Here is a 26,182-nt window from a genome sequence, read left to right as displayed (position 1 = left end):
CTGTAGGAAGAGTGTGTGGGATGGAAGATATTCTTGTGGTCACGTTTGGAAGACTCAGGCTGCACGAGGCTCATGGGTCACTCCTTGCGGTGCTCCAAGGGTTCTCCTTCCCTGCAGGTGTACTCACTGCATGCGTTTCCTTTTCAGGGGATCTGCCTTTTCTCTCCGGCAGATTATCATTATTTCTATTATCTCCTTCTGGAGATACTTAAATGTTTTCAAAAAAATATATTTATATTTTCATCTCTGAATCTCTGGACTCCATTCTGATGTCTGTGGTTCTATCTTTAGTTTAAGCAGTTTTTCAGCTGTGTCTGATCTGTTGATAAATTAGTCCTCTGTTGGTATTCTAACCCTGATCCTCTCTGTGGTGCACTTTTGTGCAACACGTTGGGTCTGTACATGTGTGGGCATTCAATTTAGAGGCTAAGAGCACTGCCTGGGTCAGTATTGTTAGATGCTGTTATTACTGTTAACTATTCCGTCCCCCTGCCCCCTTGCTTCCAGTTTTTCTTCCTGGCTTTCTTTTTATAAGGCCACAGCACAGGAGTTTATCAGTGTCTCTGTTCCTTCCCTGTATCAAAGCAAAGAAATTTCAAAGCAACGAATTTAAAAATTTCAAAGCAAAGAATTTAAAAATTTCTCGTCAGGGGTGGGTTAGACATATAAATAATCTTGAGAAAACAGACATATGAAAATATCGAAACGCAGAGAAATTACAGAGTTAGAAGGAATATTTAAAAACCTATGTTAGTAGGTATCCCCTGGTGTTCATGAGTGGAAATAGAGTTCGGCCTGCCTTCCTTGGGTCGAGGCATAGACCTTTTCTAAGTCTTAGTCCTTCTAGAAACCAACTTCACCAAATCTTCTCTCACACAGTGTTTATTTTGGGGCTTTTTATCTTGTGCTGTCCTAAACCTTTAATGAGGAGCTCTCTTGTATTTTCTCTACTTCTTACACACTTGAAAGTAAAGGGCAGGGACCAGTTATGGTGGATGTTTGGTATTCCTTGACTTTAGTGAGATATTAGCAAACACCTCATTGAGTTGTCGAGAGGTTTATATGAATTAGTGTGTGTAAGCTTCTTGGAACAGAGCTAGACAGAGCACTATCTTATGAACCTGATGTTGTAATAATTTTCCTAACCATAATTCCTTGTGTTTGTATCACATCTGACATATTTGTAAGTCCTTTTATTGTCCTGTATTATCCTGTTTGATACAGTTTTCCTCCTTTACAAAAGAGAAAATTGAGGTTCAGAGAGAGAAAGTGATTTCTAAGGCCATACAATGAATGAGGGATAGAGCCAGTACTCAAACCCTGATTCTGGGGTCTATATCTCCTGATTCTGGGGTCTAAAACAGTAGTAATATATAATATGTAGTCATTTATATATATAATAACGTATTATTACATATAACATATAAATTAACACATACTTTTATGTTAATAATAGCATATAACATATATATAAGTAAATAGCTTTCCAGGGCATGGCTCTGTTTCCTTAGCTGTAGGGTGGAAGATATATGAAGACTGGCTGTCTTAGAGGTAATGTCTTCTTAATTTATACAGGGGAATCACGTGAAGTCTTTGTATACGTGTTTGTACAAAGCTTTCCTAGGAGCTGGAGGTAGACCTAACATAGATTATAGGGTGGTTTCTCGTCTTAACATGCTTTTGCTCCACCCTTCTCTCCTTTCACTGTCCCTTTCATTTGGATTATGTTCCTTTAAAAGCACCCACTGTTCTGTTAGCTTCAGGCCAGGAGATGTGAGCAGATGTGCTCCATCCTCTTGGAGACCAGCCCTTGTGTGTGGTGGAAGAGGCTTCCCTGCACCCTCAGTCTGCGACGAGACGCCTCTCTGCAGTAGGTCTGCAGCAGCCCAGAGCTGCCCCTGCCCCTTCCTCATTTTCCCACTGCTCTCAGAATACTGACCATAACCTGCATGATCTTGCCCCTGGATCCCTCGAACCCTTTCTCGTTCCACTTTCCCTCCTGCTCTGGAATTCTGGCCACACTAGCTTCCCTCAGTGCCTTCAGGGATCCCAGGACTGTGACCGCAGGGCTTTCCCACCTGCTCTTCTCCATCCCCAGTGCTGTTCTCCTGGTCTTATCTCACGTATCCTTCAAGTCCCAGCCCAAGAAAGCCTTTGCTGACCTTCCTGACCAGGTCAAATCCCCTTAATTTAGGCTTTTGTAACACAACCTGCCTTTTGTTCTATAGTGTTTGTCAGTTGTACCTTTTCATTTGTTTGTTTACGTGATTATCTGCATCCCCCACTTTTTAAACCATCAGTAGTTGAACAGATCATCTTTATAGATTTTTTTTCTTGATATGATATGGTTGTCTTTGGAACAGAATCTTCTTAATTCTTATATTTGACATTATTTTATAGATCTCCTGTTCCCTCCCATTTACCAGGGACACCTCCCCGTAAGCTTTCAAAGTAGAAGCTGGTCCATGGCCGTTCTATCTGAAATATAGTTAGACATCAACATGGTCAGAATCCCATGGGTTTGGGCGTTTGCGCTCAGACATTTACACAGTGTAGAAGGGCCAGTTCTCAATCTGAGAACTTAATCTTAGCTATTCAGTAAAACACAATAGATGTAAGGCTGTGAATATAAACTGTCTCTTCCTAGGTCTTCTGTGTTTTGTGTGCTATTTTGATGTTAGTGCGTGGTAAGTTCTACCATACGCAGTCACGCTTCCTATTATTTTAACAAACTAGGCAAGTTTGCTGATTTCCGCTCTAGTTTAGAAAAAGAAAGTATTTGGGAGAGGCAGGAACCTTAACCAGTTGCTATATGACAGAAAGAGAAGAAATTAGTGCTGTATGGTAAAACTGTTGCATCCATTTGTACAATGAAATACTACTTAGCAAGAAGAAGAAATAAACTGTTTATTGACACACCATGAATGAATCGCAGGATTGTGCTGAGTGAAAGAAGTCAGACATAAAAGGGCATTCTCTTTCTATAAGGTTATAGTGTGTGCAAACTTAGCTATAGTGACAGAAAGCAGATTCAGTGTTTGCTGAATGGATTACAGGGATGGATTTCAAAGGGACAGCAGGAAACTTTTGGGGATGATGGACATGTTCATTAGCTTGATTGTGGTTATGATTTCATGGGTGTATACAGATGTCAAAACTCATAAATTGTACACTTAAAGCGTGTGCAGTTTATTACACATTAGTTATACCTCGATATATCTGTTAAAACATTTGTTGAATACCTGCTCTGTTCCAGGGCCTGTGTAGGCTGTAGGGACACAAGAGTAAGCAAAACAGACACAGTCCTTTTCCTCATGGAGCTTAGAGTCCAATGAAGGGAGAGATGCTATTTGAATCATCACTTATGTCCATGAAAAAGTTTAGCTGTAATTAGTGCTCTGAGGGAGGGGGAGGTGCATGGTGCTGAGAGAACATGTGTGGGAATTTGACCTGCCCTAGGAAGACATTCCTGAGAAGTGATGACTGAACCCAGATCCGAGAAGGTCAGAGTTAGGAGGAAACCTCAAGGTCATCTTGTTTTGATTGGTATCAAACCTACTAATTAAGCCTGTTTAAAACAATATCAACAGCCCAACTGGTGTGGCTCAGTGGTTGAGCGTTGATGGTTGATCCAGGAGATCGCTATTTGATTCCTGGTCAGGGCACATGCCTGGGTTGTGGGCTCGATCCCCAGCGAGGGGGCAGGGTGCAAGAGGCAGCTGATCAATGACTTTCTCATCATGGATGTTTCTGTCTCTCTCCCTCTCCCTTCCTCTCTCTGAAATGTATTAACAAAAAAACAATATCAACAAGAGTTTAATGTAACATGGGTTGGTGTTGGACCATCATGATCTACCAGTACTAAAGACATCTGGCTCCAAGTAGAACATGGTTGACAAAGTTTAGCTGTCTGAGAAGGTTTATGATCAACCTTTTACTTCCTGTGGTCATGAACACTCATGTTTGAGAAGAAGAAATGGTTCACTCCTGTTCATGTGGCATGTCTGTCCCGGGGAGGAGCAGAGCCCATATTCCGGCCTCATCTTGATAGTCTGCGTTCCCCACAGGGAGAAGACGAGTCGGTCACCCTGAAATCCTGCACACGGCGGAAAACAGACTCTATCGAGAAGAGGTTTTGCTTTGATGTAGAAGCAGTCGACAGGTGAGTAGCTGCCACACTTTTCCTAGGAACAAATACTACTGAATCTGGATTTCTTACCTTTTCCATTCAGTCAGAACTTTTGGGTTTCCCCCCTTTTTCCATTTCCATCCCTCTGCTGATATTCAGTTGGGAATAGACCTCAGGCTTGTTGCTGATTTCTAAGGACCAGTCTCGCCTCCCCACTCTTAGGTTTGGCGCTGAGCTGCTGGTTGGTTTGTTTTATTTTAGTGCAAGGGCTTCTTGTCTCAGGAATGTGTGTTATGTCACAGGAGGTTGAATAGGTGTTTAAATAAAACTGACTATTTAGCATGACTGTATCAGCTATTTGAGATTTTTTTGCTTTAAAAAATGCTTAATTTGTAAAATTTAATAACATGATTCAAAAGGAATTGCATAAAGGGAGGGGGGAAGATGTTCTCCTTAATTTAAAAAAAAAAGACAGCTTTCAGTTACAGCATTTCACCTACCACTGTGTGTGTGTCTGTGCGTGAGTGCCCAGGAAAGACAGCAACCCACTTGTGAAATCGCAGTCTTTGGAGAGAACTCTGTGTTGTATTCCTGAAGATTTATAGAGTCTCATTAAGTTGTACCATTTCGTGGTGTTAAGCTAGTTTGACAACATTCCAATTCTTAGAGACACTTTACTTGGCAACAGGTTAATTCTTTCAATGAAAGCCACGTGCTCAGCTTATTTGAGCTGTCTGTTCAAGATCAGCAGTGCTAGCAGGAAGATCCTTAAATCTCAGCATGATTCTCATGTAATGCCACTTAATTTCTCCCCTTTATTAAACGAAAAAGCACACCGTTTTGTTAAGCCAGTACTTTTACCCTCCTTGGAATTTTTCCCTGTGGCCACTTAGCCCCAGCTCTGGAGGATCCAGAAACTGAGTACCACCTGGGGTGTGCTTCTGTGTGTGGGCAGGTATGGATGCCTTCTCTGTCTGTCTGTCTGGATGCCATGATGTCTGTCTGTACTGTGGCTGCTGGAGGCTGCTAGAGCACCACTCAAAGAGCATGCCCTTTAGGCCTAAATCAGAAGTTCATGGAAACCAACTGTGTCTTTAGCAGTTGAGTTTTACAACTTTCGCTCTGCAGTCAGGCAACCCAGATCTAAAATTTGACTTTGTTTAGTAGCCTTCTGACTTTGGACAAGGTACTTAATCTCTTGGGGGCCGTGATTTCCTTATCTGGAAAATGAAGGTGGTAATAGTGCCTAGTTTCTAGAATTGTAAGGATTCAAGAAGAAAATGCATATAAAAGTACTTGGCAGAGAGGCAAATAATAAATGCTCAACAAGTATTATTTATTGTTAATTTATTGTTATTATTTATTGTTAACTAGCTCATCCTACATGTTTATCAGACTTGATATTTCGTAAGTCTGGACTGTAAATGTAGAGAAGTAAATATAATTTGTAAAGAAAAGAAAGTACCCCAGCCTCTCATTGTGTTTGGGACCTGAGAGGGGAAGGTAATGGAGAAGGGTTGTATGGAGGGGGATGCTGAATTGGGGTAGCCAATGGGTGTTGCAAAAAGTGTGCATCAAATTAAAATTGCTTTTTCTTGCATTTAAACAAATTTTAAATCAGGGTGCTTTAAGCACTTGTAGGCGTCTTTATCATTCTAAGCAGGGAATTTAAGAGAATTCATGTTGTCGGCCTCCGTGAAAGAGGGGAAGAAAATGTGTTTGCTTGGAGGTGGAGCCAGTTGTTTCATGCTGGTCAACTGCATGGCTCCCAGAGATGGTCGTCTGTCCGCGTGGCCCTTTGGAGAAGGACACGCCCTGCGTTGCAGCTCTCAGCTAGACGGGATGCAAGCTCGGCGATGCTTTCTGAGGCTCAGTTGTTTTCTGTGTTTTGTCCTTCAGATGTTCCCCCAGAAGTTGTAGACAGTTGCTTTTTAGGCAATTAAAACTCACCGTGGTTCCTCCGTCTCATTTCTACCCTTGTGGATGCTTCATACCACCTTCCCCCTTTACTATGCCCATAAAAGCTTTGCATGTCCCAGTTAGAAGCTGAGAGCAGATGTGACACCTTCAACATACTGAGCAGGTTTGGGAAGTTGGTTTCTTCTAAGTTGCTGTCTCTCCTTCCTTTGGCATGAAATGAGGGGTTGCAGAATGAAGCTGCTAAATCTCCTTTTAATAAGTAGGACTTGAGTACGTGGTTCTGTTGTAGTACTTATAATTTTTATTTTCTATATAGTGTGGTATTTTTAAAAAAAATATGTTTTTATTGATTTTAGAGAGAGGAAGATAGAAATATCAATGATCAGAGAGTCATTGATTGGCTGCCTCTTGCACACCTCCTACTGGGGATCAAGCCTGCAACCCAGGCACGGGCCCTGACCGGAATCAAACTGTGACCTCCTGGTTCATGGGTCAACACTGAACCACTGAGCCACGCTGGCTGGGCTATAGTTTGGTATTATGACACTTTAAAAAACTTTCTGACTAGGGAAACACTGCCCCTTCCAGGGCTTGCCACTTCTAATAGATAGCAAAGGGCATTTGAAGGTTTATATTTTATGTTGGTTAATTGAATAAAGACTAGATTTATCATTTTTTCCTGAAAGTGTGTCAGTTCTTTTGGAGAGAGTTTAGTGTAAAATTCCTGAGTAAAAGGAGACTTCATCTATTGGGGAGATCACTTTGTAAATTATATGATTGTCTAATCACTATGCTGTATACCTGAAACTCATACAAAATAATATTGAATGTCAACTATAATTGAAAAATAAAATTAAAAAAAATGGACTTCACTTAAAAGCAGCATGTGAATTAGTGGTAGTGGCATGCGAATCGCTAATACTTGCCAGTGTCTGTCTTCAGTCACTTTAAATGATCAACTCTACCTTGCAGCACCTTATGGAAATTAATGAGCAAATGTAGGGAAAATATTTGTTTAAGCTAAAGGATCCTGATGGTGGTCATTTCCCAGCATCCCTGGAGTTGTTTATTTTTAAGAAATTTCTCACAGATGTGACACATGGTTGTCTTCTCCAGAATGTTTTCCAGGAGAAGCCATGAAACCGAATGGAAAATAATAGAAACAAAAGACTTCTTTTTGATGCATTGAATCAGTGTAGCCTCTTGAGGGCCAGTGCTTATACCTGGGGAAAGGAAATGATTAGAATGCTTTATTCTTTCCAGGACTAGCTGCCTCAACAGAAGTGCATACATTTGGCCATAGGTGGAAAGTCCAGTGCCCATCCCCAGCATTGGCACTCTCCAGAGGTGGCAGCAAAGGACAACTTATTAGAGATGACTGGTTACTTGGTACTAGGGTAGGGGTGTAATGGGGACCAAAAGAAGCATAGTTCTTGCCTTCACAGAACTTCCCCTTGAGGGTAGAATGCATGTGCGTGCGCACACACACATTCATGCAGTTAAAGGCACAAATATAAAGGCATAGTGTGTTTACTCTTCCAGCAAACTTGGAGGGCCAGAATGCTGTGGGGAAAATGTAAGGAACAGAGGGACCTTACCTTTCCTTCTTACAGAGAATCATGGCCTGACCGGAATGCCCTGAGTTCACTTCCTCCCCGCCCCCCCATTTATTTAGCATAACTATGTGCCAGAGACTCTACCGTCAGTGGAGATATAAAGTTTAAGGAAGCACTATGAATCTATTGGACTTCCCTTCTTAAAGGTCATCATCTGATTTTTCTTTCAAACCACATCTGAAGCCCTCCTTTTACAAGCTTTGCACTGATAGGTAAAGAGAGACAGCTTTCCCCCGGAGCAGTCCCAGTGAGGCATGTCACACCCAGCGTCACCTCTGTCCTCGTAGTCCCACCATGGCCTGTGTATTTGCACAGTGTATGAGCTTTTTTTTGTGTTGGTTGGCTGGTTGTTTAAGTAGGTGTGTTTTATATACCTCTGTTCATTTCTAAATATCTGTCTCAGGTAATTTCCTTCCAGAGGCAGAATAACATCATGTTATACAGCCTTTAATACAGCGCTGTGTACATGTGGCTGTTCGGTTTTGGTTTTTATGGTAATGTAATTTTTGAGCTAAATTCTTTTTCTTTTGGGATTTTGGTGAACTGTTGTGATAGAGACTACAGGAGCTCAATTGTGTCAGTTGCTATTTAAACTAAAACATCAAGTGTATACACGATCTGCATGCCTGTCAAAACCCCCCAGGAAAATGGAAGGTTGGTTAAAGTAAGGACAGGGGAGGCTAGAAAGATTTATGGGAGATCTACAAAACCTATTCAAACCCTCTAATGTATCACCGCCTTTATCGCAAGTCTGTTTTTATAGCAGGCTTGCATGATGTGGGTAAAAGATCGAAGCAACCCTAGGTTGGAACTTGGTATCTGCTGCCTGCCAGCCATGTGAGCTTGGGCGGGTGGTTTACCCACATCTGCAGGATGGGCTTATCATACCTGCCCGGCAGGATTGTGTTGAAGGTGGAACGCATGAGTATTTATCCCCGATGCAGTCCTGTGTTGGAAGGGGTTGTGCCTTTGAATTTTCTCTCTCCCCTAAAACCTTGGACTTCATTGCTCTTATTTGAACCTTAGCTTTGGTGGGTGTATCTTTGAGCCCCCCCCCCCCACCCTGATGGTATTCCTTTTCCTATGGTGTCATTTTCCAGTCCCCTGTAAGCTGAGAGTGAATAGAGGTGCGTTAAATGTATATGTGCAAAGGAGCTACTACGAACGGGGAGATGCCATTTTCAAAATATGTATGTGATAGCCTGTTATTTATACATATATATTTTCCTGCCCAAGATAAAAAGTGTTATGCTCCTCTTTCCAGTTTATGGTCTCAAAAGGAAGCCATACTAATTTTGAAGTTAAAATGATGCTGTTATTTCCAGTTTGGTGTGTGATGTGTGTGCATGCACTTGTTTGTGTGTCTTTGTGAGATTTTGTGAGTGTGTGATTGTGTTTTCCAAAAAGAGTCATCTTATGTAACAGACTTTGTTTCAGTGCTCAGCCTCTAGATGGCAGTTTTGTATGTGTATTAGTGACTACGAGGCCTCCAGTTGCAAATCAGCTGTCCTTCACACATTGACAGGAGTCAGTGGGGCGTGTGTGCATGCGTGCGTGTGTAAATTTCCGTAGAAGAAATCATCATGTGAATATTACTTAAGGGAAAGTTATTTAAACGACTCTTTCTTTCTCTAGAAATTGCTGCTTTCTCTAGAAATTCCTTTTGTGATGGCTCATTTCATACCCACTTTCCTGCAGAAGCAAGCAGGCACAGTTAATTTAGCCTCTGTGTAAACATTACATTGCACCTAGCTTTCTGAGGTGTCAGGCCCTTGGCTTCAGGGCCTGTGCACTGGAGGATGGTGCAGAAAGCAGCGGGTGACTTCGGCTGCCCGGCGTGTGCTGAGAGCCAGGCCGCCCTACTTGCCCTCACGGTGCAGTGCACCTTTATCTTTTGCAACAGACGAATCCATTTTTCCTGGTTTCAAACTTCCCCTCCCCTCCCCTTCTCACCCCTTGTTTGAAATAATATTTGATTTTGCCTTCCTGCTGGTTGGATTAGAGTGCTGGTCTCAGTGCCAATGACATTTCAGAGAGGAAATGGCTTTTTCCTTCCTCAGAGGGTGTTATATGGCTCCAACTTCCATGACTTGGGTGGGGGTGGAGCAGGGGGAAATAGCATACTTTCTGGATGGCTTTTTGGCACTTTTGTAAGATAATCTAGTTGAGAAGTTCTTGGGTTTTTAGAATTCATGTAGTTTGAACTTGTCATTGAGGTGTTTTTTTAAGTTAGAGAGTATTTGCTGTTTGATTCTGGTTTAAGTAAGAGTGGGACGTGGTGGTTAATGGACTGAGGTGTGAAATAAGTCAACCTTATTTCGATTTTTTAGTCCTCATGGTGAAATTTGGGGTTTTACTGACTTGGTATACCAGTTTGTTTTCCAATTTCTGCATATAAAATGTTTATTTTAAAAGAATTTAAGCCAAAATTTTTCTGTTACATAAATCTGAAGAGAGGAGACAATTCAACTGGTAAATTCTACTTACGTGCATTTCTATTTATCGTGAGATAGAATAGTAATAATGAAAAAATCCTCAATTAACTCGGAGAGTTCCTGAATTAGAGTATTTTTCATTGTTTGTTATGAACAATAGTAACAAGTGCTTGCATTCTTCCTGAGTCTTACTCATCGCAGCAATTAATAATTCCTCCTGGTGCAGTGTGTGAAAATTTGCTTGCTCCTGTGTCCCCAGTGCCTAGTGTTATGGCTGGCATGTAATAAGTACTCAATCAATATCTGTTACACTGAAGAACCGTGCAACTTAATGGGCAAAGATTTCTTTGTCTGGGTTTCCTGATGGTTTGTGACTTCAGTTTCCTTTAAGATAAAGATGTAGGGAATTGTCTGACGTGATTGGCCATATTTACTCTATAGATTGTGATTATTGCTATGGTACTAATTATTTTAGGACCTTTCCTCCCAAGAGATCAGTGCTGTAGGTTTAATAAGTTATGATGCATTCGTTCATTAGGATAAGATCCTTCATGAATAGTTAATTAGAAGCCTGCTTCTATTCTAAAAACTTCTTAAGGGTGTGTGTATGTGTGTGTGTGTGTGTGTGTGTGTGAGAGAGAGAGAGAGAGAGAGAGAGAAGGGAGGGGGGAAGAGGGAGAGAGAGAGGTGTCTCTTTCCTAAGGATCTCATCGCCCTGGACCTCAGGACATGTACTGCATGCACATGGGGGCAGTACAGCATTATGGTTAAGGTGTGGGCTTTGGTTTTAAAGTCAGGTTGACCTGGGTTCCAGCTGAGGCTTTGCTACCTCCTTGCAGTGTGACATTGTGCAAGTACTTTCTGAATATCAGTTTTTTAAAAGAGGTATAGTGATAGTGGTTACTTCATACAGTTATTGTGAGGAATAAATGATAATGCATGTCAAGTCCTTAGCATAGTGTGTGATCCATAATAAACACTCAATAAATCTTAGCCACAGTTTGTCGTCCACCAGTTTGCAACTGCTAGTTTCTGTCTCACTTTCTGTCTCTCTTACATGTGCCATGGTTCTTGTGGCACATTATATATTCTTCTCATGCCCAAGCATCTGTAATGGACAGGGACTTTTCATAGTTAACATTATCCCAGAGCATGCATAGTTTGTGCAGAGTCATAGCTTTTTATCCCCAAGGAGTAGATTAATGTTGTCCTTCGGTGATGGCACTGGGCCCTGAGCGTTGAGGAAAGTGGGAAGGTAGCCCAAGTTCCTCCCTTGTTGATGAACTGGAGATGCTTTGCTATTTTTGACTTTGAGGTTAACCAAGAACACAGACATACATCATTATTGGTCTTAGGGCATGAGATGACATGCCATATAACATGCCATGATAACCTGGACTGAAGCTCAGGTGGAGACAGGCAGAGGACAGACAGACAGCAGAAGTTGCAAACTGGTGGTCCACAGACATGTTTGGCTTGGCTTGAGTAGTGTTTGAGGCAACAACTTAAAATTGGAAAAATCTGTAAGTGCTGATCTTGCCTTCCCATGTGTCAGCTATTTGTAGAGCTGAATGATGGATGCTTCTGCCAGGTGGGGTGTGGCCTTTTCACTTGGCTGTAGTCCCCACCCTGCCCTGTTGTTCCCCATCATGATGACAGGTGACAGCTGTCAGTTTGCCTTGCACTCGCACTGTTGTTTTTCCCATAGAGGGGAAATAATGCTGTGTTCCTATGTCTCTATCAAAATGTAAAAGTGCAAATGAAAAAACAAAAGGCTGCATGATTTAATGAAAATGAGACCAAGCCCGTTTTTGTTGGGGCAGTGAAGAATTTCTTACCCAGTTTCCCTCAGTTTGCTTACTCACCTGGTCTCTGTAGACATTTGAGTCTGCAATCTCTTAGACAGACATATAGGAGATGTCATTCTCCAAGTTTATTCTGCCGGACTTTGGCCCCATTTTGTGTGAATGTGGATCTTCCATATGTGTGTGAAAATGAAGATTTACTAAACCTTGAGCCCTTGTAACTGTCCAGGACCTGTTAGAAATCAGTTTCCCAGCGGTGCTTCAGAAGCAAAGGACCACTTTTTCTCCCTGTCATTGCACAGCTCTTTCACCTGTGGGGGCAGCCACATCCTCCAAGCTTTTCTCATTTCCCTCTGTCTTCTTAAATAAACACGGTGAGGCAGGTTTCAAACACAGGCTGCAAGAACATGTGTGTCTGTGGGTGCCACAGTCTTCCTTTTACTCTGAACTTGACCCCTAAATGTACTGTAGTGTGGATGGAAGCTGGGAACAAACACTTGCCAACAGAAGATTGATAGTCTTGTGAATGAGCGGACCCTGGCTCTTTGGAGGTTTATTTGGAAAGAACAGCACTGTTAGGTCCAGAGTGTGTTTGTTTCAGTGGGGTGGAGTTGGGACTAGCATTTCCTTGTCCAGTGGGAAGTGGGTAAATTGCCAAGCCACTGAGATCACTATTGTTGACTCAGATTCAGGGATAAGATTAGAGTAGGAAAGCTGTCGAGTAACCCTGGAGTCAGGGCTCGTTGTGATTCTGCTCGCTCGTGGCTGATGAGAAGGCTCTGAGCTGACACCAGGGGTCCCAGCTCCTAGATGTATGTGTTGCTAGACGATGAATGGCTTTCTCTGGGCTCTTTTTGGAGGCCAGACTTGGAGGAGTTACTGTGGCAGGTAGCAGTTTGCCCTGTGATGGATGAATAACTCTTTTCGGCATCGCCCCTGTAGTGTGGGAGGCAGGTACCAGCTTAGAGAACATTGCAGATCCTTGATCATGGTCCTCAAGCTAATCCAGATAGAGCACTGACCAGGACTGCTTCAGAATGACAAGAGGTGCTGTACCTTAAGTAGGATCTTAGGACTGAGCTCTAGAAAGGACTGTAAGTCATTGGTTCCTTTTTTCATCTGGTGGCTAGAGGAAGCTCCTTGGCTGATTTTCTAGAATTGGCTAAAGACTCCACCTTTGCCCTTATCAATTATTGGCCTTAATTCCAAAAGGGGGAAATAGGGCACCTGATGCTTCATCAGGAGGGAAAAGGAAATGGCTGCGATGTCAGAGCCTGAGTGTCACTTCAGCCCTTGCGTGGCTGGCTTGCTTTCTGGTAGGGGTGTGATTTTCAGGGCGCTCTGTGTGAGTGTTTGGGGGTGGGGCCATGAGGATCAGGAGCACCTGTGGCTCTTTGCGCTTCTGTTTTAAACTCTGCACAGCTGCCCATCTCCCTCCATAATGTTGATCCAACCCCACGCTTGCCATCCTGCCTGTCCCCTCTTCTTGCCGCACTTGCCCCTGTGATAACTAATTTTGGGAGCATTTACTGTGTGTCTGACACTTTGAAATGCCTTGTACATCTCTCGTTTAACCTTCACAACAACCTCATGAGGTAGGTACTTTTATTATCTGCATTTTAAAGAAGAATGGCATAGTTCAGTTACTTGACCACTATGCTTACACAGCAGGGAAGCACCAGAGTCAGGATAACTGGTGAGCCCATGTTATTTCAAAGCATTTTTAAAATTGAGGTGTAATCACAGTAAGATGCCCAAACCTTTAGTCTATAGCTTAATGACCACACACACACACACACACACACACTTCTGCCTGTGCAACACCCAGATCAAGTTTCTGTCACCACAACAGAGTTCCTGTGTCCGCGCCTCATCCATTGCCCATACCAATTCCCCAAAACAAAATTACTGTTCTGATGTCTGTCACTGTAGATGACTTTTGCCAGTGTTCGAACATCATAGAAATGGAATCAAACCATCTGTAGTCTTTTGTGTGCAGCTTCTTTCCCTCCTTATTATGTCTATGAGATTCATTCATGTTGTTGCGTGTGGCTGTAGTTGGTTCTTTTTTATTGTTATGTGATGTTCCATTGTTTAAATACACAACAATTTATTCTCTTGTTGATGTGTATTTGTTTTTTGTTATTGCAAATTTCGGCCATAATCCATAGAACTGTGAGCATTCTCGAATGTGTCGTTTGGTGGACATATGTACTCATTTCTCTTGGGTATATATTTAGGGGTAGGACTGGTAGGTCATAGAGTGGGTGCATGTTTCCTCCTGTTTGGTTTTATCAATTTACCCTCCTGCGAGAATGTATGAGAGTTCCCGTGGCTCTCCGTTCTTGTCGGGAGTTGGTTCCGGTGATCTTTGAATGAGCCCCATTCAGGAGGGTGTTTGTTGTAGTTCATTCTGGTCTTCATTGCGTTTCCCCTGATGAGTCATCATGTTGGGCCCAGTTCCTTATGCTTGTTGGCCACTCATTCGTCCTCTTTTATGGCCTCTTCAAGTCTTTTATGCATTTTATTAATTGGGTTATTCATTTTTTGTTACTTATTTGTTGGCATTCTTTATATATTCTGGATAAATTATAAATGTCTTACTCTGTAGTTAGTCTTTTCACTCTCTTAATGGTATCTTTTGATGAATGGAAGTTTTTCATTTTGGTGAAGTTCAATTTATCCATATTTTTTTATGATTAGTGCTTTTTGTGTTGTTTTTTTTTAAAAACAAATTGCCCTTCCATCTCCTGGGCATTTCGAGGCAGGAAAAAAATGTGGAGAACCACTGCTGTAGAAAAGAAGCCACTTTTGGATTCTTGTTTTTGGATTGGCCTAGAGTGGTGTTCTGAGCCCTTGTGTTTATGAAGCACTCCAGGTTTTACAGAGCCCTTTATTGTTCCATCTCATTTCACCCGTGCAGGAGCTCACTGAGGCACTTACTTGCAGGAGGGCCTAGGCCATTTTGATGGCAGAGGACTCGGGTGGTGAATGTGAGCTGTCTGGGGGCTGCGCCGCCTTCACATTTGCCATGGCCTGTGTGCAAGGGTGAAGCATTATACTGCTGGGTTCAGATCCTGGCTCTGTACTGTTGGACAAGGCACTTAACCTATTTGAGCCTTGTTTCTCTCATCTGCCGAATGGGATAATGAGAGCATACCTACCTCATGACATTGCGAAGATTGAATGAATTAATTTATATATGGTGCTGGTGCGGCTTCCGGGACATAGTCCTGGGTTATTATTGTAGTTCTTATTTCATTATGGTGTTTGATAGGATCACAGTTTTTTTGTAGAAGTAGAAAGAGTTCTGATCATTGACTCCGTTTCTCTTTCATTGTGTTATATTTTCTTTATTCATTCCCCACCCCTCGCCCCTAGCGAGCTCTCTCTCTCCTCTGTCTCCACTTTTGGTATGAAAAGCCAGATGCATTTCAAACATGAGGTAAATTGACACCACATATGAAAGTGTGCTGTCTTACAGAGACTGACGTGGAAAGTGTAGAGTCACTGGGAGTTTTGCTCCTTTCTTTTTGTTTTAAGGGATGGTGGCTGATAGGCCATAGGGAGGGGTAAATATGGATAAAAAGTTAGCCCTGGCGGGTGTGGCTCAGTGGTTAGAGTGTTGGTCTGCACACCCGAGGGTAGAGGGTTCAATTCCTGGTCAAGGGCACGTACCTGGGTTGCACGTCCGATCCCAGTCGGGGAGCATGTGGGAGGCAACCAGTCGATGTGTCTCTGTCACATCGATGTTTCTCCCTCTTTCTCTCTCTTTCCCTCTCCCTAAAAATCAGTGGAAAAAATATCCTCACTCCTTGGGTGAAGATTAAAAAAATTATTGCTTGATTCCAAAATAAAGAAAGTTGACCCATTTACCTTGGTTCTAGGAAATCCACACGTAAGATTTATGTAATAGTGGTTTAAATTGTAATGAAGGAAAACTAACTGGGAGCCTGAAGGACCACTTTCTCTATGCCTGGAAAGCACTGTGATCCAGGTGTCCCCACATGAGGCTGAGAGATTATCTGAACTTGGGGTGATAGGGTGAGACAAAAGTGTGTTAAATCCACTTATTTAACACACTTATTCACTTAAATCCACTTATTCACTTCTCTACCACCTGTGGAAAAGAACTTGTGTTTTGATATTTCTTCTTGAAATGAAAACAAATCCTGTTAACCCTCCTGGTTACTAAGGCCAAATGGCTCCCCCTTCAGAGCTTCTGAGTTTGTCTGAACTTCCTCTTTGTGGCCCTGAGTGGAAATTTCACACAGTGTGCCATGAAGTTGATGTGACATTTGCGAGGTCCCTGAGATGTTGGTATGCTAGATCTGTTGTGGTCTCATTTTTTGCTGGTGAGCACCTAGCAGGAAATGACTTGGAGAATGTTGTCTTCATGACCCCCGAGGAGAGAAGAGGGAGAACAGGAAGGAAGGGGTGGGTGTGGGAGGGGGTAGCCCATGGTGGTGGGCCTCAGACCTAACTATGCATCAGGATCACCTGGGGAGTTGGTTAAAATTCAAGTTCACAGGCCCAGCCCAGAAGTTCAGATTCAGTAAGATGGGGTTGGGCTGGGACTCTCCATGTTAAGGGAGTGCCCAATTCTGAAGTCAGTGGTCCAGGAACACTTAAGTAACAGTCAAAGCTCAGGTTCAGGGACTCGAGAGTTCTGCAGAGGACAGCAGCTTTATAGCCTTTTGATTTCAAAACCTTAACACTTTGTGCTCTGCCCTTTGAAAGGTAGAAGAGTATAATCAGTTAACCGTGTCCTCAAACTTCAGGGTCATCTCTGTGTCACTCTGGGGCACTCTGCAGACACCCCGTGGGTCTGGCACATTGAATGAGCTAGTGGTGGGAAATGGGCACCTGAGTCTGAGAATGAGAATTTCTGAGAAGAGGGAGGAGACCCTGGCAGGTGGTAGTGGAGAGAGGAATTGTTGTATTTTCTGAGTCATGTTTGTATTAGGGTGCCAGTGCCCATTGTGGCCTTCACAGGAATGACCAGTGTCTGTCCTGTCACCTACCTCTCATGCTCAATGCACCATCTCCTCCACCCACTGACCCACCCTGCCACCCACATACACCCCTGCCCCCCACCCCTTCCTTCCTTCCTTCCTTCCTTCCTTCCTTCCTTCCTTCCTTCCTTCCTTCCTTCCTTCCTTCCTTCCTTCCTTCCTTCCTTCCTTCCTTCCTTCCTTCCTTCCTTCTCCTCCCTCCCTTCTCCTCCCTCCCTCCCTCCCTCCCTCCCTCCCTCCCTCTCTCTCTCTCACACACACACACACACACACACACACACACACACACACTCTCTCATTCACGACCTCCCAGATTCACACCCTCACACCAGTGCACCTCAAATCTCCAACCCCTCTGAACCTAAATGTTCGTATCTTTGAAAACTTTTTCTCTTAGAGGATGTTGAGAGGTGATCAGTGAAAAGAAGCATATGTGATATTTAAAATATGTTCAACATAAATAGGTCTAGCATATTCACTGGAGCCCTGTGAATAAGCCAGGAGCAGTGATCACTGGTGGGCTGAATGAACAGGCTTTGGTGCTGCGGGGCTGGGCTGGTGGTGCTCAGGGTATGGCAGAGCCCCGTGTGCCCCCGTTTTGTGCTGCTTTGTGACCCTCAGCAGTGCTGTGGACTGAGACAGTAACAGGATTTCATCCTTGCACAGAGCACCTTTTCCTCCTGGGGTTCTCCCTCCTCTTTCTCAGGCTTTAAGGATGAGTGTTTATGTTAGCAGTCCTTAACTTTTTGAGGGTAGCAGTCTTCTTTGGGAATCTGATAGTTTGAATTATTTCTACAGAAAAATACGCAGACATTTAGAGGGGGAAAGTGGCTTCTGAACTCCCTGGGACCCACCTGTGGGCCCTAAGTAAAGGACTGCTTTAAGGAGCACAGACTCCCCAGGTTCGTGTTTACGGCCCGAGTCTCCTGGTGGGGCGCCGTCGGTAGTGTGACCTCCACGAGCACCGCTGACCCTGTGCGCGCGCTTTCTGGAGGGCTTGCGCTCAGCTTGAAGGAGCGCACCGGTGTCCGTGAGAGGGTTGAAAGAGCAAGTGTGTGTAACGACCTTAGCACCTGACATGGCAAGAAGTCACTTAACAATACTGTATATATTCAGTGTATTCATTACAAAGCTGATTACCTCCGTAAAACTTCTCCATGTCAAAAGCAGTTTAGAAGCATTGGACCAGCTCTTATTAGGAGACCAGAATTTCTCCAGCTTGGATGCTTCCTCCCCTTTTTATCTCCAGTCCAGTGATTCCATTCACTTCAGTACATCTTTAATGCGCTCGGACTGGGAGCAAAGCCCTCTGTTAAGCATTTTAGAGAACAGGAATGAGTAAGATCTCAGGGAAGAAACAAGGTCTAAAGGCCTCACTTGACTTATCTGTGTCCTTTATCTGTAAGTAGAGTCCCATCTTCTGTGCTTCTTCCTACCTCCCTGGGGCACCTGGGCTTATTGAGAGGGATTCAGGACCAGGCCTTTGCTTTCTGAGACTGGAAGATGGCTCAGAGAGGCCGAGGGGCGTGCCTCTCCTCCTGTATAGCTCTAGGGACCCCTCACTCTGTCGCGCGTGTGTTTCTTTAAGGCTTACCTTGTCAGGCTCCCTCCACCTGGTTCATCGCCGTGTCTTCCTTTCTCCACAGGCCAGGGGTTATCACCATGCAGGCACTGTCGGAGGAGGACCGGAGGCTCTGGATGGAAGCCATGGACGGCCGGGAGCCTGTGAGTACAATTCAGGGAAGTAGAGCAGGAATAAAGGCCTGAGTTGTTTGTTGCCTCCCTAGATTGTTGCTGACGCTCCAAAGCCTTGGGGGTCTCGAGACCAGTGTACCAGAGGGCGTGTTTTACTCGTGGGCTGGCGTGCGTTGATGTTGATCTTGCCTCTGCATGGGGGCCGTGCCTGAGCTTCAGCCTCTGTCTGAGGTGTGGGTTCTGCATGACACTGTACCAGAACTCCGCTTCGCTGAGGCAGAGCAGCACCCCGGTCTCAGGAGGGAGAGTCCAGTTTGGCTTTCTGAATATTTATTGATACCTCCATGAAGTAGGATGCAAAGCATAATTTCAACCCCATTTTAATGGGGTAAATGATTATAAAAGTGTATACAGTTATGCAGCACCTTTTCTCACCCCCTTCTGGTTCAGCTCCCCCTTGCCATGGTAGCCAAGATTCCATTATACACAGTGGGATTATCAGGGTGGATGGAAGGGGTTAAGTCTGGTAATGTGGTCCCTGCTCCCATTTCAGAGATGCTGGCCTCTGCTGGGTGAGGTAATCTTGTGGTTTTCCTACATCTTGTGACATGTAAAACCCACATAAGAGCCCTGTGGAAGTCCCTAGAGTCAGAGTAGTCATCTTATCTTGATGCCAAGGATATCAACCCCAGCGTTCAGCAAATGGCAAGGTTGCAGAATCCTCAGAGGACAGTTTAACCATGTCCCACCAGTAACAGATAGAAAGAATCCACACTGCCAGAGGGCCAATAATTGTTACTTGCAAAAGCACTATCCAGAGGGGGGAAATGTGTGCAGGGGATATCAGGCCATGGCCTTTATTAACTGTAGAGCTCTTTGTGTTAACTGGGTGTCCAGTGTAGGGGATTCCAGTTCATTTATGTGTCTCTTTCTTAGCCTACCCTGGTTAGGTGATCTGTATTGATTAATGCACCTTTCTACTTAGCTATTTTTTATATAAATATGGAACTCAACTAAGCATAAACAAATAACTAGTATTTGCATAACATCCAATAATAGAGAGCATGATTTAAAGAATTATTTAAAGATTTTGGAACAATGTGCTAAACCCTAATTAAACATTATTTAATCTGAATTCTTCTCCTGGGCTAAAGTATAAGATATTCCTGGTTTCCTCTCAATATGTTGTTATTGATAGAAACTGTCTCAAAAGCAGATACACTTTTCTACCTTTAGGGCTTTATGGGCGCAGTAGCTGCTTGATATGAGAGGCCTTTGAAAGCAGCTTCCTAACTAGTCCTTTATCTTTGCTGTTATCATCTACCATTAGATGAGCACTTTTCAGTGTGTAAGGCACAGATATGGCACCCTCTTAACCCATTTATTTCTCTTAGTACTGTACAAAATAAATATTATAATTCCATTTCACAGATGAGGAAACAGGTTAAATCCCTGGTCCCAAGTTGTACAGATTTAAGTAGCGATATTAGTAGGATACAGGCTTGGTTGCTATAACAAAGAGACTCTGAAGTACAGTGGCTACCTTGAGTAGATGGTTACAATTCAGTGGCAGGCCATGGTTGACCCAACCATCCTGCCATCCTCAACCATGGCTTCCCAGGGTGTTCCAGCCATTGCCATTTTCCAGCTAGATAATGGAGAGGAAAATACCCAGGACCTGGAAGGTGCACACATCACCTCCACTGGCCCACGCAGGATTATATGGCCACATCTGTCTGCAACGGCAGATGGGAAATCCAGGCTGTGCATAAGCAGCCATGGCCCAGCCAGGCCCCGGGGCATCTTACCACTTCAAGGAGGGAGAGAGTGTGGCGGGTGGTTAAAAGTCTCCACCACAGCAGCGAAGCTCGAACTGAACGCATATCTAACCTTCAACATAAATTCGATTCTCATCTTTAGTAGAGATAAAATGTCAACTTCCTTCTAAGAATCCTCAGTTCCTTTTTATACTTTCTCTGACTCTCTCGAATCATTTTCAACTTGTAGGGGAGGAAATACCCAGGAAGAAAAATCCCGTCAGCGCATACTATTCTTAGCATGGTTAAAAAGCCCACTGCTACTGGTGGGTTGTTCTCTTGTTGCTAAACAGGTTTGCTTTGGTTCTGCCTCCAATAAGCCGGAGTTTTAAAACTGCTTTACCAACTCCATTTTAAGCTTCTCTCTCCTCCCTCTCCCCGCCACTTGATATTTGTATATAATTGGTCTTTCTAATCACTTCAGTTTTCCTGTAGATTAACATCTGGCCTCTGCAGATGGAAAAGCTGTTGAAAGAAACACCTTGCTCCAGAATGTACACATTAAAACGAGTTGAAACAAAATAATTGTGTTTCTAAACATAATATAAAATTATTTTCTCACATGAGCATATCGCTTGCATTTAAAACCATACCTCTTTGTGCTTTCTAGTTCCCTAAAGAGAGAAATAAATACAGACGAGTGGTGATTGTGTAATTGGCGGGAATATTAGGCTTAATTTTGTCTCGCATTGCTGAGAGCCTGTAGGGAGCATTACTGGTGACATACTACCAGTAGACAATTAGAAGCTCCAGTTTTAATCACCATTTCCCTAATTAGTTAAATCTGTTCTCTTGGGCATTTGGGCTTTGGTAAGGGAATAGACACCTTTTTTTCCTAGCTGGTTTCAGAGTGTTCTCAATTCAGGGAGGTGTTAGTGGTGGCACCTATCTTTTGTTTTTATACTTAAATGCTAATTAATCTGTGATTGATTCTTCAGTTGTTGGATTTGGGGGAGGGGATAATTTTGGTTCCCATCCTTTTTGTTCTTTCATTGTTCAAAAACACCCCAGGTTGGTTGGTTAAAAAAAACCCCACACCCTTAACGAACCCCAGATCAGTTGGTTTTACAATACTTTAGCTAACCATTCCATAAAGTATAGTTTTTAACACTCAGTGACATTCTAGACTGAAGAAATGTTGAATGTCTTTATGGTATTGATGGATAGATAATGGAGGGAGAAATTAGTTGTGTTCCTGCAATGAGCATTATTGATTTTATCTGTGAAGTGAATTGGAATTCAAATGATGGAAACCCAATTCAAACTTGCCTGGTGGATTGATTGGCTTCCATAACTGGAAAATATTGCAGCCTAACAGTTCTGACCCACCTGAATCTGCAAACTTCCATGATATTTGGAGTTAGTTTCTTCTATTGTGTTGACTTCATTTCCAGCGGGTTCTTTCCATGTAATGTTGATATGCTTCCTAACTGTTCCAGGCTTACATCTTATTATCCAGAACAGGGGTCAGGAAACTCTTTACTGTAAGATAGTAAATATTTTAGGTTTTGCAGCTACTCAGCGTCGTTATTGTAGTTTAAAGCAGCCATGGATAATATGTAAATGAATGGGTGTGGCTCTGTTTTAATAAAACTTTACTTCCAGAAAACATGTAGAAAACCAGATTTCAGTCATGGGCCATCGTTTGTTCATCTCTGATCTGTAAGTCTAGTTGAAAGAGAGCTTATGTAATTTCAAAGAAGTCTCATATTTGCATTTTAATGAGTGAGATGCTTGGACTAGAGGGTGGGATAGATGAATTAACCATTTCTGACTCACTTGCTCTACACTAGAACTGCATAAATGTTGGGGAAAGGTTCACTTCCCGTGCGGGGAAAACCAAAGCATTGCTCTCTGAGGAAGGCGGGTAGACAATGAGTGGGCAAAAATGACACAGCTTCTCCCTACTCTGATATCTGAATTTTATTACATTTCATATTCAGAGAGCTTGCTCTTTAATACTTGGCCAAGACTGAAAGCTAAGCAAGTTTACATGAGCGTCACACTTAATGGTGATAAACTGAATGCTTTCCCCTCAGAACAGGATCAAGGCAAGGGTTTTCTTACAACTCTTACTATAATCAGACACAGTACTGGAAGTCCTCGCCAGTGCAGTAGAGAAAGAAAATAAAATAAAAGACGTACAGATGTGAGTCTGTAAGTATAAAAAAATCAACAAGCTACCAAGCTACCGAGTCAGATAAACTTTTAAAATGATTCTGCTGGATTTTCTTCACTTTCTATTAAACCTGGCTTGACAAACTATGGAATTACCATTGCATCATATAAGGTTTTGTTTTAGTCTTCTGTGGCCTTGCTCCTTTATGAATGGGACAATGGTTTGGAAGAATAGTTTTTCCTATTTAGTGAAAGATCTCTGTAATATCACATAGGCTGAACTGATAACGTGTCTGAAAGTAAGGTCCCAAATTTGCTTTCCGTTTCCCCACCTCCCACCCCTTGGCCCCAAGCTGCTGGGAAGATGGATTATAACTCCATATATTTTGTTGGTTTGTTTCTCTGTGTATTTATTTTTATACATGTACTACATCTAGAAATAAATTCTGTTTTGTAGAATTTTTTTTTTTAATATATCTTTATTGATTTCAGAGAGAGGAAGGGAGAGGGAGAGAGAGAGATAGAAACATCAATGATGAGAGAGTCGTTGATCGAGCCCGCAACCCGGGCATGTGCCCTGGGCGTGACTTGAACCCCGATCGCCTGGATCCTAGGTCGATGCTCAACCGCTGAGCCACACCCGTCTGGGCTTGTAGAATTTTTGACATAGTATAGTTTTACTATAGGTTATTAAACCTTGAGTCTTTGACATTTAGGTTGTTTTAAGCTTTTCATCACATGATTACACACAACAATGTAATGAAAATCCTTGTATGTATTTTATCGTTTATTTATTTGAGCATATTTCTAGGATATATACCAAGTGGAATTGCATGTTGGATGGTATGCAGATTTAATATTTTAATAGATATTGACAAATTACTTTCTCCACAAAAAATGTACCAAATTATACTCCCTCCAGTTACTTACGAAGGTGCCTATTTTTTCCACTCCTTTGCCAAGACTGCATATTATGAATCTCTGTGTTTGTGTGAATCTGATGGTTTCATTTGCATTTCTCAAATTACTAATTAGATTGAAAATCTTTTCTTGTGTTTCTCAGCCATTTGTATTTCTCCTTTTTTTATACAGTAATATACGTGAAGTACGTAGAATGGTGTCTGACACATGATTCATGCTATATATAACATTATTATTTCTTTTCTGAATTTCTGACCAAGTATTACACCCATCATTTTTTCTCAGTTCTGCTTTCTGATGCCCAAGGTAGAAACCTAACTTTTTCTAGTGTTTTTTTCTTGGCTGATATGACTTTTTTATGTCATCCTCTTGACACCTCTCTTTTCTAGCCACCCATCCCTGCTCTTAGATTTGGAGTGGTGACTAACCGAGGACACTCCCTCTCTCCCAGCTGAGCTGCTGCTCTCCTGGTTCACCAGGCTGCATGGTCTGAATAGAGCCTGAGGATACTCTGTACCTTTCTGCTCTCACAACAGCCGGCAACCTGTTGGACTTCCCCAGGTGCTACCAAGGTCCTTCTAACTCTCAAGCCAAATATCTCCCCTCACTTCTCAGCCACAGGAGCTGTAGTTCCTAGCAGCTGCCAGGGCTCTAAGCCCAAGGACCTTGAGGCAGGTATGCCCCTCTACCTGGCTGATGTGTGTGCTCCTTTCCGCCTTCTTCCCATGGTCTATCTCAGGGCAGAGAGAGAAGATGCCAGTTTCTTTCTCTGCTTATCCCTGAGGGCAGTTGTTGTTCTGCTTCCTCCCTATATTGTTAAATCTACGCACAATTTCACATTTTAAGTTCTTTTTTCTGTTTTTGTGGCCGAGCTTAATTACTGCTGAACCTCTGAAGAAGTTGGCATGTGCAAGGCTGTAACTCTGAAAGTTTCTGTTGCCTTAACTCTGTTTGAGTCAGAGTTAAGGCCAAATTAAGAGTTCCCTATTTTGTTTCCTGCATCTGGAAGGTGACATTTTTGCAAGTCAAGAATTTATCAGAGGCTCTATTGTGTGTGTGTGTGTGTGTGTGTGTGTGATTTTTTAAATCTCTTCATTTTGAAATCATTTCAGACTTATAAAAATGTTGCAAAAATATAAGAATTCCAGAATACCCTTCATCCAGATACCCCAAATACCAACATCTTATATAACTATAGTGTAATTATCAAACCAGGGAATTAACAGCGATACAATATTATTATCTATTTTACAGATCTTGGATTTTGCCAATTTTCCCACCAATATATTTCTTTCTGTTCCATAATCTCATCCAGGATCACACATTGCATTTTGTTGGTATATCTCCTTAGTTTCATTTAACCTGGGACAGGTTAGAGGTTTGGCTTATTAAAGGAACATTACCATCAGCAGATGTCCAGATAGTTCAAATCCCCCATCAGGACAGCATCCTATCTCTGTTCCCATGTTTGGGTGTATTTGAGGACTATTGTCAGTATCCTCCCTGCATCTAGGTAATAATTTATATCTTTCCGTAATCAAACCACTTACATTTCTCTCTGTCTTCTTTCAAAGGCTCTCTCATATATATTTAATCTCATGTTTGTAGATTTTCTTTTTTTTTTTGAATCCTCACCTGAGAATATGTTTTTATTGACTTGAGAGAAAGAAGAAAAGAGAGAGAGAGAGATCTATGTGAGACAGAAACATTGATTGGTTGCCTCCCATATGCACCCTGACAGGATCGAACCCACAACCTAGGTATGTGCCCTGACTGGGAATTGAACCCGCAACCTTTGGTGTATGTGATGATGCTCCACCCAACTGAGCCTTTTCATATCATTTGTTTCTTTTGCACATTTTATCTTCTACCCTATCTACTCAACATCATATATTCTTCCTTGCACAATTTACTGTGTTTCTATATTATAGTTGTTGGTTTAAAGCCATTTGAGGGCCATAATATGATCTTAATAGACATTCTGTAGTGTGCCTCCCACCTCTAGAAACAGCACCAATTATTGTCGGCCTCCTCTCAGATGTTATGGCAGTGATTCATGGGAGTGGAGATTAGGGTTGGATTAGCTTCAGGGTTTTTTTCCCTCTGTGGGAAAAGCAGTTGATAAAGAAAGATCTTTTTTGGAATGACTGTTCATTTGATTCAGTGATCGAACTGGCTCTTACGTCCATTGCTGCAGCTTTCTCTTCCATTCTAAAACCAGAAAATGGTCATATTTGTTAGTGGTCAAATCAAGGATAGCGTTTAAGAAATTATATTGACAGAAGGAGCTGGAGGCGCTTTGAATATTAGGAAGTCTGTGAATTAGGTTGTGTTCTTTGTGCTGAGGTATGGAACAAGATAAGCGTTTTTGAAAAATTATCCTTGGGTTTGCTAACGCAGGCTCAAGTGCAGTTCCTGATGCCATTGTGGTCTCATTCTTTTTAGGTGTGTTCCCCAAATCTCTGCCTGTGATCCTAGAAAAAGACACCAGAGCAAGTAAACACATCCTTAAAGCAAAGCCATTTTCAGTATGGTTTTAAAAATCTTCCTTCCAGTCCTCCAGAAAATAGTGCAGACACGCGGTCTTGTGGTTGCAGCCAAAGGCCAAGCCGAAGGCGTGCGGCCCTGGCCAGCCCCCAGCCAGCTGCCATTGCTCCCGTGTGCTGTGTGGCCTTGCCCCAACCCCCAGAAAAGGGAGATTTCCCCCCACC

General features: G+C 42.7%; 1 protein-coding gene across 2 annotated transcripts in view; it reads left to right on the top strand.

Moving 5' to 3' along the window:
* Positions 1-26,182, top strand: part of ARHGAP26 (Rho GTPase activating protein 26) — a 401,390-nt gene that overhangs the window by 132,339 nt on the left and 242,869 nt on the right. For both annotated transcript variants that reach the window (XM_087816295.1, XM_087816294.1), the window contains exons 10-11: positions 4,068-4,162; positions 18,567-18,645. In XM_087816295.1, the coding sequence (XP_087672421.1) occupies positions 4,068-4,162; positions 18,567-18,645 (174 nt within the window). The remainder of the gene's footprint in view (positions 1-4,067; positions 4,163-18,566; positions 18,646-26,182) is intronic.

The sequence above is a fragment of the Miniopterus natalensis genome, chromosome 4 (genome assembly GCF_054644295.1).
Source record: "Miniopterus natalensis isolate mMinNat1 chromosome 4, mMinNat1.hap1, whole genome shotgun sequence".
NCBI lineage: Eukaryota > Metazoa > Chordata > Mammalia > Chiroptera > Miniopteridae > Miniopterus > Miniopterus natalensis.
This window is presented reverse-complemented; position numbering and strand designations above follow the sequence as displayed.